General features: G+C 51.6%; 1 protein-coding gene across 10 annotated transcripts in view; it reads left to right on the forward strand.

The window, feature by feature from the left end:
• RGS3 (regulator of G protein signaling 3) overlaps positions 1 to 14,834 on the forward strand; it is a 70,445-nt gene that overhangs the window by 14,539 nt on the left and 41,072 nt on the right. For 3 of the 10 annotated variants that reach the window (XM_083732173.1, XM_083732174.1, XM_083732175.1), the window contains exons 6-12: positions 658 to 752; positions 1,778 to 1,846; positions 4,764 to 4,824; positions 6,108 to 6,198; positions 8,300 to 8,379; positions 13,787 to 13,868; positions 14,305 to 14,410. In XM_083732173.1, coding sequence (XP_083588299.1) covers positions 658 to 752; positions 1,778 to 1,846; positions 4,764 to 4,824; positions 6,108 to 6,198; positions 8,300 to 8,379; positions 13,787 to 13,868; positions 14,305 to 14,410 — 584 coding nt within the window. Of the gene's footprint in view, positions 1 to 657; positions 753 to 1,777; positions 1,847 to 4,745; positions 4,825 to 6,107; positions 6,199 to 8,264; positions 8,380 to 9,379; positions 9,604 to 13,786; positions 13,869 to 14,304; positions 14,411 to 14,834 lie in introns of those variants that run through there. The other 7 variants (XM_083732166.1, XM_083732172.1, XM_083732178.1 and 4 more) reach the window with 5 other exon arrangements.

The following is a 14,834-nucleotide window of genomic DNA, read 5'->3' on the forward strand; positions in this document are numbered from 1 at the left end:
TCCCCCTCCTCCTTACCAAGCTGCTGACTTAAGTTGTCTGTAGCCATTGATTTTTGCTACATGCATCTATAAAGAAAGAAAACCCTTCCGTCTCTTTGCCAGCAGAAGTCTGAGCAGGTGTGGAATGCAGGAATCTCTGCCGCATCTCAGCTGGCCCTTTGGCGCTGGGGATCTTGCAGCTGCCGCCGCCGTTGCCTCTGCTTTTCTGGAGGGTTGCAAAGGCAGTGGCGGGTTAACTGTGGCAGGTGCAATCCTAAAAGGAGCGTCCTCTGCTGAGGGGCACTGTGAGTGGCCCCTGGCTCCATCTGTGCCTCATGGGCCCTCTCATCCTTGCTGCCTGTGTTACCCAGCCTTAGGATTTCACGACTTCTGTGGAACTGAGCCAAAGCTAGGGGGCTCATCTGGATAACTTCGCAAAATGCAGGCTGTCTGTCCCCTTCTCTCCCCACCCAAAAATCCAGCATGGGATTTTAAAGCCAGCACTGACATTTCGTTGTGGGTTCCATTCATGCTTTGACATCCAGGTGAGGTTTTTTCCCCATTTCAAAGCTGCTGGTTTCCCGCTCATCTAGGTGTGTTGGCTGGAAGCTTGCTCTAGCCAGAAGAGGGTTAACACACAATAACAGCAAAGCTCTTTCTCTTCTTCTCCCAACGAAGGTGTCGCTTGTGCCGGAGACAGATCGGAAGTGCAGGCAGAGGACCAGGACTGTGCTGGACAGCAAATGCCCTGTCTTCCACGAGCATTTCGTCTTGTGAGTATGGGGATGGGGGTGTCAGCTGCTGCCCCCCTTTCTCTCTCTCTCTCTCTCTCTCTCTCTCTCTCTCTCTCTCACACACACACACACTCTCTCACACTCTCTCTCTCTCTCTCTCTCACACACACACACACACACACCTCCTCTCCTCTTGTGTCCCAGAGAAGTCCCAGGCTGTGTCACAACAGGCTGATCAGGGATCCTGAGCCAAAGAAAGTGTGCTAGGATTCGCCTTGCTTCTCTGACTCTCAATCTCCCTCCCTCCCTCCCTCCCTCCCTCCCTCCCTCCCTCTCCTCGCCTCCCCCCCCCATCTCTTGTCAGCTATTATGCCTCAGCACAACTTGCCTCACGCATGGGGAGCTGCTGCCATGTGATGAAGAGCGACAGACACTATTCTGCTGTTTTCTTGCAGCTCAAATGCCTCGGCCCTGTGCACAAAGCTGGCTTGTCTGTGACTGTCAGCCTGTGTGACAGACACACACACACACACACACACTAGGCTCCTGCCCTCCCCACTGAACTAGACAGCTTCTTCCGGGCTCTGAGCTGCCCTTGGTGTCGTGGGGGGACTTGGACCAGGTAATAAGGGTTTCTCCAAGGGAGCTGTTGCCTGGTGGGGGCGGGGGCAAGTGCTGGGAACTTCCTGGGTTGGATTCTCAGTCTTGAGCAGCAGTGCTGGTGCAGCTGGTGGACCTGCATCCTCTTCTCATGGTGCTTGTTAATTTCTGTCTGAACTCCTGTGCCTCTGGGACGCTGGTTTCCTCCTCAGCTCAAGCACACCGTCCCCTTGGGCCAGCCTCTTTGAGGACAGAGCTAGGTGAGGGTGTTGGATTGGAATAAATAATGTGAGCTGAAAATATGTACCTAGATCAAAAGCATCCATAAGCTGTGGCCAGCTCTCGATTTCTGCCACAGGTAGCCAAGTCAGTGTGAGAGGGCCTGAGGGAGAAGCCTCAGTCGGGACGTGGTCCTTGCTACCCCCAGGGGCTCATGGTCACATCCTTTCTGCTTTGTGTTCCAGCCCTTTGCCAGAGGAAGATGAGCGGAAGCGCCTGCTGGTCACTGTGTGGAATCAACCAAGGAATTCCAGGTAAGGAAGATGCAGCTGTGAGACTACAACGCCATTGAGCCTTTGGTTGTGGTCATGTGAGTGGTGTTGCAGCAGAAGCTGCTCCCTTGAGTGTGAGTAGCCTTTGTGGGATTGGCTCCAGAGTCACGGGACCATAGCTGTCAACTTTTCCCTTTTTTAAAGGGAAATTCCTTTATTCCAAATAGGATTCCTCGCAAGAAAATGGAAAAGTTGACAGCTATGCATGGGACTCAGGGTTCGGCTCAAGGCCTCTGAGGGAAGAGCAGGGTTCTCCTGCCTAGCTCAGGGCCAGCTTCTCCTATGGCACCCTGCCTTGCCCCCAGCATTTAAGGTCTTTTGAGCAGATTGTGTGTGTGTGTGTGTGTGTGTGTGTGTGTGTGTGTGGTTCCATCTCACCAAAGGGGTAGATTAGCATCTGCAAGGAACAGGGGCTTCTCTGTCACAGCCCCCAATGCTGAGCATGAACTCCCTCCCTGTGGATAAAAGTTTGCTCAGCATGTTCCTCCTGCTGTCCTTTGAGAGACGGATAAAGATGGTACTTCTTCAGAGAATTGTTCATCTGTGTTCCCTGTGCTGGTTCTGTGAATGTTTGCTGAGATGGTTTGACCTGATTCTGATTTGTGTTACTGGAAATAATTTTTATTCCTTTATTTGTAAGCCACCATAGTGGTATGACCTTTGGATGATGATGGTGGTGATGTCATCTGTACGCGTAACCTGATAGTGAACGGCGTGCGAGGGGGAAAGAGAGTGAAAACATAAATCCATTTGGTATTTATAGAAACTGCAGGATGAATTAACAGTGTCGCTGACGAGATTCGTCTTGGAATTTCATGTCGCCTCTTTCTGACACTGAATAAATAGCTCCCGTGTTCTTCCCCACCCAATGACATAACTGTAACTGAACGTCCAGCCTTGTCCAAATATTTCAAAGAGTCAGGTGTTTTTTTTAAAAAAAAACCTACTTTACCACATTAAAATTGTAGGCATCATCACCAAGTGTCAGGTTTTGAGGTGTATCTGGCTGTTGTAACTAACTAACTAAAGAAAAGATAGTACATGCTCAGTATTTAAAGGATGAGAGAATGTTTAAAGCATGTGTGGCTGAGCGAGAGGGCATCTGCTAGTTTGGGTGTTAAAGTGAGTGGCAGATAGGTGCCCCCATCCAGTGAGCCTTCCCTGCCTGTTGTGCCTTTCCATTATGGAACCAGAATTGCGTCTCCAACCATGTCAGAACCAGAGAGTTGGATCAGCGCATTGGGGTTTTGCTAGTACCTCATGTTTATGAAGCATGCATCATCCTGATTTGTCATCCTACACTTTCCGGTATGTTTTTGCATCACTTTCCTTGTCGTAGAAAGACCTATCTTTTGTGGAAGTGAGTTTGTTGTGCAAGAGCTCCCAACCAACTGTAACTCTACAATCTGAATTTTCTGGTATCAGATTGAATCTCACCTGAAAATGATGGCCCCTGGACTCGGCCACACCCCTTCCAGAACACTGAATGGCTACCCCCAGCTGCCACAGGGAGCCCTGGCTAGTCCAGCGTGGCTTACCTATTCTGGCTGGCCGTGGGCCTTAGACGTTGCCAGCAGCCCCTGCAGTCTGAAACCTTTCTAAAATAATCATAGAATTATAGAGCTGGAAGGGACCCCAAGGGTCATCCAGTTCTATCCCCTGCAATGCCGGAATCTCAGCTCAAGCATCCATGACAGATGGTCATCCAACCTCTGCTTGAAAACTCTCAAGGAAGGAGATCCCAGCACCTCCCAAGAGAATCTGTTCCCTTGTTGAACAGCTCTTACTATCAGCATATATAGAAGCAGAACAGCTACAATGGCTACAAGGAACCTCTGTTCTTGCAGGCAGCCTGCCTTTGATTCCTGGTTGTTGGGGAGCTGCAACAGGAGCAGACAGTCGTCTTCAAGCCCTGCTTAAGGAGCTTCCCAGAGGCTTCAGAGGGGCGGATAATGGGCTCTGGGTCTGACACAGCAAGGCTCTTCTTACGTAAAACCCTCCGCTGGATCAACCCACATTGGTGTGCTCTAGCAGTTGGGCTCTTCCTATGCATTGTTATGTAATGTGCTTCAGCAGAGCACGACTGAGCTCTTACATTACCCCAGAGCAGGTCTAGCCAAGACCCTTCTTCCACAGAGCTCTGGGGCTTTGGCAGGCCCCCTGGCCATTGGGAGCTCTTTGACAGATACTGGGTACGGGACAGGAGGACCTTAAAGCTGCTGGTTCTGGCATTCAAGTCATAGAGCTGGAAGGGACCCTGAGGAACATCTAGTCCCCCCACCCCACGAATATGCAGCTGTCCCATATGGAGATTGAACCTGCGACCTTGGTGTTATCAGCACTGAGTTCTAACCAACTGAGCTATCCAGGGGTAGCCTCCATTTCCCATACCCTCAGTGTCTTTGGGGCAGCTGACTATTCCTATTCCTATTCCTTATTAAATTTGTTAGTTGTGTTATCTTGCTCAGGGCAACCCAAAGCGACTTACAACCAGCCAAAGTTGCCTCAGCTAGGCAAGTCCTCTGCAGCTGCCTTCTCCACCCAGACACATGGAGGGGAGAATACCTCCTTCTCTTCTTCTTCAGGGTCCACACCAGGCTCACGGAGTGAGGCCACATAGCACAACAGCAGCTTCCTGTGTGCTGTGGGACTTTGCCAACCTGCATGGCCGACGGAGCCTGGTGATGTCCAAAAGACGTCACTTGGGGCCAGCCAAGGGTGTGAGGAGCTTGGAAGGTGCAGACCAAAGTGTCTCCTCGCTCTGATTCAATGCCCAGATCTCCTTGCAGGGGAGACTCCCATGCTGGAGACAAAATGGCCAGAGCCCCCAGCAGGAGCCGTGGGAGCAGCGGCAGCCCTGATCTCCATGACTCTGTTTCAGGATTTCTTCTCCCCACAGGCAGAGCGAACTCCTCGGCTGCATGAGTTTCGGTGTGAAGACCCTGCTGAGCCCAGACAAGGTACGGAGGAGCCTCCCACCCTCCTGGGTTGTGTGGTGGGGACACAGCTGTGGCACAGCTAATTGTCCCAAGGAGAAAGAAGTCCCTGTCATGCTTTAATGAGATGAGGCGTGACAGCAGCAGCAGCAGCACACCAGTCTTTGCCTTACGGGGGTGGGGAGGGTTGCTGACGTCTTCCCAAGCTGGACAGGGAATTGGGGCTGGGGAGATGTATAAAGCAGGCTAGAGAATCCTGGGTCTGGGCCTGTTGCAGGGCATGCAGTTTCCTCTCTATAGTGGTGGGATTTGGTGTGTGCTGTCACTGAAATCCCCCCATCTCAAAAACTAGTTAGCTATATCTGAACGTGGAATTTCCATGCAGTCATGATGCCTAAATGGAACCCTGGGTGGGAGGCTACTCATGAGACCCCTCAGAGGAAGCCCTGCACAAGGTCTCCCGCCAGCACAGCAGCGCTTTTGACCAGGCCCTCGTCTCTCACCCCCACCCCCACGCCCCCTGAAATTGGCTCCCCTCCCCAAAAAAAACACCCCCAACAACACCCCATTAAACCAACAGCAACCTTAACTAGGTGGTTTAAAAAAAAAACTAAAATAAAATAAATTGGGGAGCAGAGATGCTGAGAATGTGTTGTCCACCAGCAGCCAGATGCATGTCAGAGCTGCGGGCAGAGGATTGGGTGCTGCCCTCTGCTGCCAACTTTAAAATAAAAATGTATAAACCACATGCAGCAGTTTCCAAACATCTATAGAGACTTTAATTAGAAAAGTATTTGAAGGCAATTGGGATGTTCATCCTCAAGGCAGATCAGCAACTGGGGATCAGCGACATCCCCTTTTCAAAGATGGAGATTGAAGGCTTGGAGACGTCCAGTTTGAACATAAGAGGAACCTGCTGGGTGAGGCCAGTAGCCCATCCAGTCCAGCATCTTGTTCTCACTGGGGTCCACCAGATGCCTATTCAGGAAACCTGCAAGCAGAACATGAGCACAAGAGCAGGTTCTTATTCCCTCCCATCATTCCCCCATCCCCTCAGCTGGGCTGCGGAACAGAACACAGATAAGGTTTCCCAGGTGGATTTTGTTGGGCTTTGCAAATGGGGGGGGGGCACGCGCTACCTTGGTTTTCTTTAATGATGGGGTGGGGTCTGTGCTCACAAGCTCACATGCACACACACATGTGCATTTTGCTAGCAAATAACAACACAGCTGGGAAGGGATTTCTAAATCCAGAAAAGTTTGGCATCTCCTGCAGCTTCCTTCTACTGCCTCTCTTTCTAACTGCAGGAGATCTGCGGATGGTACTACCTACTGGGGGAAGACCTGGGCAGGACAAAGCACCTGAAGGCAGCTACACGGCGGCTGAAACAGAGCAGAGGTGGGTCCCTCTGGGAGATGCTTGTGGGCCTCCCTCAAAGGGGGAAAGGTGGTAGGGATGTGTTTCCCCCTGGGGTCCTGTTGCAGAGCTTGTGGACACTGTGCAGGGGAAAGACCCCCAGGCAAGCCTGCCCTGACTGCTCTGGACTGGCCTCCATGGCTGCTGCAGGGGGAGCCAGTTGCCCCACCCCCCCCCCCCGTCTGCTTGGGCACATGCCCCGCCCGGCCTAGTTGGAGGAACAAAGAATCGCTCAGAAAATGGCTAATTCCTGGGCAGCTCTATTGCACATGTTTCACACGTAACACAGGCTTCTAAGTACAGTGGTACCTCGGTTTAAGAACAGTCCTGTTTACGAGCGATTTGGTTTATGAACTCCGCAAAACTTTAAATAGCGTCCTGGTTTGCGAACTTTACCTTGGTCTAAGAATGGAATCCGAACAGTGGGAAAGCATGCCTCGGTTCAAGAACAGACTTCCGAAATGGATTAAGTTTGTAAACCTAGGTACCACTGTAAACAATTACGAGTCAGTCCAACTTGGCTCGTTGCATTTCACCTGCTTAAGCAGTCACGGGCTTGGGAACATGTTCAGAGTTCCCTGCAGAGCATCTTAGGAATGTTTGGAGGAAGGCAAAGGTTAAAGGAAAAATCGTATGTATTTATGGGCATTTGAGACTGGCGGGTTTCGCTTCTAAGACAGGCTGCCTGTTGGCTCTGCGGCAAAACAGGCCCCACCTCTGACATCACTGGTTGCTCCACAGAGAAACATAGGATGCTGGTTTAAGCTGAGTCAGACCCTTTGGGTCCATGTCGCTCAATATTGCCCACACTGACTGGCAGCAATGGCTCTCCAGGGCTTCAGGCAGGGTCTCTCTCCCAATCCTTCCGGGAAGTGGCATGCAAGGCAGGTGCTCTGCCCACTCAGCTACAGCACCACCCCATTGCAATGTTGTGTTTTGGCCAAGCCAAAAATCCCTCCTCTCTGACATTTCAAGAGGCATGGCTGGTTCAGGCCAGTGGAGGCATTGCTTCGGAGGTCTCAACCGCTGGAGATGCTTCTTCAGAGACCATATAGTGGGCTGCTGTCCATTCGGGTCCCCAGCAGGGGTGAGAATCGCTGGTGCTCTAGGTGGCGCTGTTGAGTTGTATCAGAATATCCATTTGCTCATTGATTTGCCTGCTCTTCCCTACTCTCCTTCCTCCTGTATTCCACCAAGCATTTCAGTAAATGAATTTGATTAATAGCTGGTCATTTGTTCAGTATTTTATGGTTCTATAATTTTAAGATTTTAAAGTTTTAGGGTGCTTTAATGATTTTCCTGTATACTGTCTTGAGTTGGAGGTTTGTATATATCCTTATAAACATATTGCCGATGCTCTAAGATCCTATTCTGTGGTCCTCCTCTTCATCCCATCTTTGCAGGAGATTAGGTGGGCAAATACAGGAAACGAGGCCTTTTCAGTGCTGGTCCAAAACCGTGGAATGCCTCCCCTGGGGGATCTGCCGGACTCCTTCTATTCCTGTTTTGGGACAGGAATTGAAGAGAGGTGGCTGTTGTGGTTGTTTTTAAGCCACCAAGCTCCTGTTGTAAACCACTCTGGGGTCAACTGATGAGTGGCAATAAGCAAATCTCTAAGATAACCAAAGAAAAACCAGCTGATTTAAAGAATTGCTCTACTTTACCAATATAGCTGTTTTAGTGCTGCTGCGTTGCAGTGTTTTGTATTTTTGCATTGTTTTTATTTCCCACTTAGATTTATGATTGCAGGGTTAGATATCCCTGTTATTGGAAGCCATGTGGGTACATTTTGCAGAACCATTGGACACTCGTAGCAAATAGCAGAAACTCTCACCCTTGTGATAGGGGTGGAAGAGGGCAGAGAGGAGGAGACTCCTATATTACAAAGTCTGTGTGTAATGTGTCTAATTCCATTGCCCCCCAGGATCAAGTCTGCCCCAAGTTGCGCAGATAATGAGAAGCCGTCCCGGCGGCTTCAGTGGACATTAGGCATGTAAGGCAGGATATTTCAGTACAGGGAGGTCAGGCCTTTCCTCTTTTTTCTGCAGAGGTGATGGACAGATTCCTCCCTGTTGTTTTGCAGAGCTGATGTTGGCCAGGCCAGCTGCGGCAGTGGCGTTACTGGGGAAGCAGCAGCAGGACGAGAACATGGAGCAGCTCAAGGTAGGAGCATGCAGGTGTGGGAGGCTGGGTTCAGCAACTGCCTTTCCTAGGGCAGGGAGCAAGTGGATGCCTTGATCATATTCAGCTGCTCCTGCTAAACACCCATGAAGGGGGCAGCCAGTCAGAAAGTGCTTTTTGCAATGAAGTTGAGGAGATTGGGGTGCCTCACCATCCTCCCTCACCTGCCAACAGGCAGGAGGACTGTTGCAGTGAAAATCCTGCTGCAAATTGCACCCTCCCTCCTGCAGTTCTGCAAGTGTTTTCCTCATATTCCTTGCATGCTGCTGCCTGCTGGGAAGGAGAGGAAGCTTGAAACTCTCTTCTTGCTTTGATGTTCGTGGTAGCATTCCTGTATCAGTCTCTACAGCCACAGCAGGCGCTGTAACTTTCCCCCTGCTTGACCACACCCCAAAGGCACACTCCTGCATTGTCTCCTGAGACAGGCGGATGCCAGCCATTTCACTACAGTCACCACTATCTGTTCTTTTCCTTTCTAATGGGCACAGGCAGGCAGGAGTCAGCAGGCTGCCCCTCCCTCGCATGCTTAGGAAGGCTCAGCTGTTGGGTTGCTTTTTCCCTCTTACGCAGCTAGCGGATCTCCATCAGTAAAGAGTTTACTTGTGTGTGAGAGCGTTAAAGAGAGAGATTTTTCTGGGCATCTTCTTTCCTTCCTTGGATACTTGCAGTCCTTACTCTTTCTCCTCCACTCTCCCCATATGAATGTGAATGTAAGCCCCCCCCCCCCCGCCCTTTTGCACTAGTGGAAGGCCCCCTCCGACATTCTCAGACTGTTTGTGAGAACCTGGGCCGTGTCCGTGTGCCGGGCAGATTTGCCTCGGTGAACAAAGGCCGCCTGGGTGAAAGAGCTGACAGGAGCTTGACTCCAAACTCTCCCTCTCCCTCTTCCCCTCGAGTTCTCAGGAAGCCTCTCCGCTTATCATAAAGCAGCACATGGCAGTGAGAGCTGCCCGGGAGGTGAGGGGTGGCTTCCTGCCATTCTTCTGCTGAGCAGCTCCTGGGTTCTCATGGGCGGCCATGCCAGGATCACAGAGACTTATTCTCAGCTGCCAGAAGGCAGGCAGGCAGGGGGGCTCTGTTCTGCGCTCGCCAGGGAGAGCGGGGAATGGTTTAGCTTTGCCTGGTCCGGCCGCAAGGCTCCAGGCCGTGGACATGAGCCGATTCAGCGGACTGTGCAGAGTGTGCTCGGAGCAGCGCTACCGGCAGGTCGGTTGCATGCGAACCCAGGAGCAGGTGTGCGTGAGGTTCAAGGAGCGTGGCCTTCTCCAGTGGGTGTGTTGAGAGGAGACGGGAGCCGCACCCCACGGAACTGGCTTTGGTGCTGGGAAGGGCCCACACTTCTCCCTGCCAGGGCTGAATAATTCTGTGCACCTGCCCCGCTCCTCTGGGTGGCTGACTGGCCTTTCTAAGAGGAGTCAAGGGTGACCTCCTTGATTGTCCCTGCATCATCTGAAGGCTTGGACCCTGGGATGGGTGTTCTCCCTCCCCTGTCAGGGCAGGGAATGCCCCTGAATTTCCATTGAATTGGTGCCCTAGTCACCATGCACTGGGTGGCAGCTTTGGTGGCTTTGTAGCTGAAGTGAGATTCGATCCAGGGAAGTGAGCTCAACCGCACAGCACCGTGTCTTGTTGCATATTGATTTTGTCTCGTTGTTTGTGTGTGAGAGAGAGGAAGAGAGAGAGAATTGTCTTTTGAGGGTTCAGAAGGAACCCCCTCCCAGCCTTACATGCTGCCTTCCTCCCATGTCTAGCAAGAGGCTCCTGGGAATCTCACAGAAGCAGGGCAAGCAGGTGGTGGAGGGTGGTAGGAATCCCGCTTTATTCTGTTTGTCTCCACCAGTGGCTGCTAGTCAGAGGGATGCTGCCTTTGACTGCAGGTGCCCCCTTGCTAGCAGCCAGCCACCAATTGGACCGCCTGGTCTCCCCTCATGTGTCCAAGCGGCCTTTCTTGGGAGCTTTCCCCTCAGTGAGTTCCTAAGGGGCAGCCTGCTTCTGCCACACTGTGCTCTGAGGATGCCTCTTGCGGTGTGTGGGTGTGTGGGATGCCTCCTGCAGAGGGGTCTTTCACTCTGAACCTTTTGACCCTGTGGCTTTGGAGTGATGAGATTGTGACCTGGAGGGAGGGCGAGCTGCCCACGCTTCGTCTGGGTCCCCCACCTCTTTCTGGCACCTTGGGGTCCAGTTGGGCATCAAGGAGGTTCCATCAGGTCCCTGGATCTCCAAAAGATGAAGCAGCAGCTAAAGAGGGCAAAAGCTGCCCTGTGTGTTTGCCCTGATGCAAACAAATCTCCTACCCTAAAACACCCTGAATAAAGCAACCGGAGGGAGGAGGAGGGAGGCAGTGTCTCAACATGCAACCCTTTGCAGGCTACTCAAAAGTAAGCTCCGTTGACTTCAGGGAAGCGTGTGTAGGATTGTGGCCTTTGTCAGCTTAGAGGGGTGCAGCCTTTCCAGTTACACAGAACTCCTTTCCAGGTCAGTTCAAGAGGAAACCCAGCTAGATGTGCGGGGTGTAAATAATAAAAATATTATTATTATTATTATTATTATTATTATTATTATAGGGTGGAGAAAGAACTCTGTGATTCCTCTGTTGTGCCCAGGGGAAAGCTTGGCTTGGGTTCTCTTCAGGTTGCTGTCGTGAGGTAGTTTGTGTTGATAACTAGTGGATAAAACGTACAATGTGAAACTTAACTCTTCATTCTTCCTGATGAAGTGGGGCTTGAAGGCTGGCATGCTTTTGTTCTTGCTGAAGTGGGTCCTCAGAGCTTGACTGGATTGGGCAGAGGAGGATCCGCTAGGTCCTCCTAGCCAAGTGTTCTGCTTTCTCTCCACAGTGACTGGCCAAGTGGCTGCCACTGCCCCTCCAGGAAGGCCACAAACAGTGCATGAAGCCAGCAGCCTTCACCCACACGGCTTGTTCTCCATCAACTAGTATTCAGAGATAGACTGCCTCTGAACATGGAGGCTCTCTATACCTGTGATAGAACCATGAATTGCACTAGTTTCCCCTTTAAAACTATGTTAAGCTTGTAGCCACAATCACAGATTGGAGCAGTGAGTTCCACAAGCTAATTACACGTGTGAAGAAGTAGTCATTTTTCCTGCTGGTCCGTTTCCACTGGGTGGTCCTAAGAGAAAGAGGGAAGCATTCTCCCCATCTACTACTGGTGTGCTTTATGTAATCCTTAAATCCTTTCAGTTGTCTCAGCTAAGCAGCCCACAAATGCTTCAACCAGGGAACTTGGGCTCCAACCTCCTATGGTTGTTCTGTCTGCCTTTTTCTGACTATGGCTCCTTCCCCCAGTCTTTCAAACCACCCTGTGGCACGGCCCATGCACTGCCCTTGGACCTCTGCAGAATCACCAGGGAGTTGCCCTTTTGCTCCCAAGCAGGAAGAGTGTGTCCCGCAGCCCCTTTGAACAGACGCAAGCCCTGGTGGAGGAGCTCTTAGTGGGGGTCTTCCCCGGGAACCGGAAGGGCAGATCTTTCCCCTTTGCTGGTCAAACAGGATACGCAAGAGACAGTCATCTCTGGAACCACTCAGGCTCCACATGGGATGCAAGTCCAAGTCTGAACAGTGTCTGTGGTCAGACAGGTTTCCTCTCTTCCCATTGGCAGCCCAGTCAAGATGCCTCTGCCTGCTCTCATGGGCCATTGAGCTTATTGGGTGCTTAACATGAGCTTAACATGAGTCCACAGTATGATGCCGGAGCAAAAAACAACAGCCAGCTAATGCTATTCCAGGCTGCATCAACAGAAGAATAGTGTCTAGATCAAGGAAAGTAATAGTTCCACTCTGTTCTGCATCGGTCAGACCACACCTGGAGTCCTGCATCCAATTCTGGGTTCCACCATTTAAGAAGGATGTTGACAAGCTAGAACTTGTGCAAAGGAGGGCAACCAAGATGATCAGGGGTCTGGAAACCAAGCCTGATGAGGAACGGTCAAAGGAGCTGGGGATGCTTAGTCTGGAAAAGAGGAGATTGAGGGGAGATGATACAGCGACTTTCAAATATCTCAAGGGCTGCCACAGGGAAGAGAAAGCAAGATTGGTTTTTCTGCTTTGGAGAGTAGCCTTTCAAACCAGAGTAGACTTGAACCAGTGGCTTCAAGTTACAAGAAAGGAGATTCCAACAAATCATCAGGAAGAAATTTCTGACAATAAGAGCTGTCTGACAGTGGAGGTTGTGGACTCTTCTTCCTTGGAGGTTTTTTAAGCAGAGATTGGATGGCCATCTGCCAGGGATGTTTTAGCTGAGATTCCTGCATTGCAGGGGGGTTGGGCTAGATAACCCTTGGGTTTCTTCCAACTCTGCCATTCTATGATTCTATGCTAAGACCCCTAGACCCTTTTCACATGTGCTACTGGTAAGCCAGGTGTCCCCAGTCTTATATTTGTTCACCTGGTTCTTTCTGCCTATGTGCAGAACCTTACCTTTGCCCCTATTAATTTAGTTAGTTTGGGCTCAGTTTTCCAATCTGTTAAAGGCATCTTGAATCCAGATTCTGTCTTCTGCAGCATTCACCGTCATGAAGGGAATAAAAGTAAAATCATGAGGAAATTGCACCAGGGGCATGACCAGGATGCACAGGGCTCCATGTCAGACCTTGGCACATCTCCTGGGCGGGGGTGTGCAGCTGGGGTGGGGAGCATCCATGCTCCTGTTGTGGTACAGTGTGAGTGGTGACAGGATCCTGGCTAAGGACCCTTTTGGTTTGACTCAGCGGCCCACAGGCACCTGTAGTTTCTGAGGCGGCTGAAAGCTCTTTCTGCTGGGGACCAAATCCCTTTGAAGCCCACGCTGCCTAGTGGCCTGGCAAGCCCTGGCTTTTGGAAAGCCCCTTCAGCCTGAAGGCACAATGCTATTTTGAGGAGAGCTGCAGTGGTGCTTCTATCCTCCCTGTGGCAACGGATGTGGGTGAGGCTAAAATAGCCTCCTCCTCTTTGTGGTGGTGGAGGCGGCTAAGGTGGGGATTGATAAGATCAGCGCAACCTTTCAGCTTCCTGTCCACGTGTGGCCAGTGGAAAGTTCCTGGTGCTCATTGCTCAAGGAGAGAGGAAAGTGCTCCCCACCCGTGGCTGCCTGCTGAGCCCACCCCAGGGGACTCACTTGGCTTGATGCCTCCCAGGGGGGCTTTTCTTCTTGTGAAGGCCAAACAGAATGGCTGTGGGCACAGTTGCAGGGTGTGCGCTTGGGGTTCGGGCTAGTGGAAGAGATCCCACTTCCCTCTCCTGGGGTTCAGTGAGCATGTGCAGAGTGTGAGTGTGCACGCATCCCTTTTGTCTTTCCCCACCTGCTGCACAGATACGACCAGTGAATGCAGAATGCCTGAGGGGCAGCTGTTGCTGTTTGTTAAAAGGCATAACTTCGTTGTTTCTTTCCAGATTACAATCCCCCGTGGCAAGAATGGGTTTGGGTTCACCATCTGCTGTGACTCGCCTGTCCGTGTGCAGGCAGTGGACTCGGGTAAGGAGGGCAGAGGTGCCTGGATGGTGGATTAGTTCGCTTTGCAAAGGGGCTGGGCTCTGGGCTCCAGCTTCTCCTGCCTCTTGGCACTCTCCTCCTGGTCTAGGGAGTGGCTTGCTGGCCGTGCGCTACACAACACGGGTCCACTTTCTCCTGCCACTTATGGCTCCAGCCCGCAAACTTCAGCATTATTTAGGCTCTGGAAGCTGGCAGGGTCTGCTTTTGGACTAACACAAAAACATTCATCGCTTTCCCTGTTTTCCTTCCTGTCTAGGAATGCTAGGGGTTCTCCTAACTCCTATGTTTGAGTAGTTCTGTTTGGCTTCCAAACTGCTAGGTACTCATCCACCCAAGTTTGCTTTGGTGGGAAAGGCTATGAAACCAGTTTGCCTGTGGTGCAGACATGTCCTGTTTCTCCCACCCACCCCCCTTGCAGGTGGCCCAGCAGAGAAGGCTGGCTTGCAGCAACTGGACACCATCCTCCAACTCAATGAGCAACCTGTCGAGCGCTGGAAGTGCGTGGAGCTGGCCCACGAGATCCGGTGACTATGACTCACGTGTGGAGAGGGAATTGCAGGGGCGGAACCAAGATCCCTGGATCCCTCGGGGTTGTGTGCACGGGTGGAGAGTGAGGGGTCTCTCTGCCTGTGTATGAGTATGGAAGGGCTGCTTCTGGGAAATACCCAGACATTTGCAAAGGCCTGATGTGTAGGAGATGTGCAGATGTTGCAAACACTTTATGGTCGTCATGGGGCCAGCAGAGAGAAGACCTTTGGAAGAGCCTCTGCATGCTGCTCCCTTCTCTACACCTTGCCAGTATCTGAGGTGCTTTTTGGGAGGGTTGCCAGGAGGAGCCTCCTCAGAACCCTTCATCTATCAGCAGGCAAAGCCTTCCTTGTTCTGGAGAAGGCTCTGGCCAGATGATTTCCAAGCAAGGGTGGGAGAGACAGGGCAGAAAGGGGGGGG

Source organism: Podarcis gaigeae (assembly GCF_964106915.1).
Source record: "Podarcis gaigeae genome assembly, chromosome: 1".
Taxonomy (NCBI): Eukaryota; Metazoa; Chordata; class Lepidosauria; order Squamata; family Lacertidae; genus Podarcis; species Podarcis gaigeae.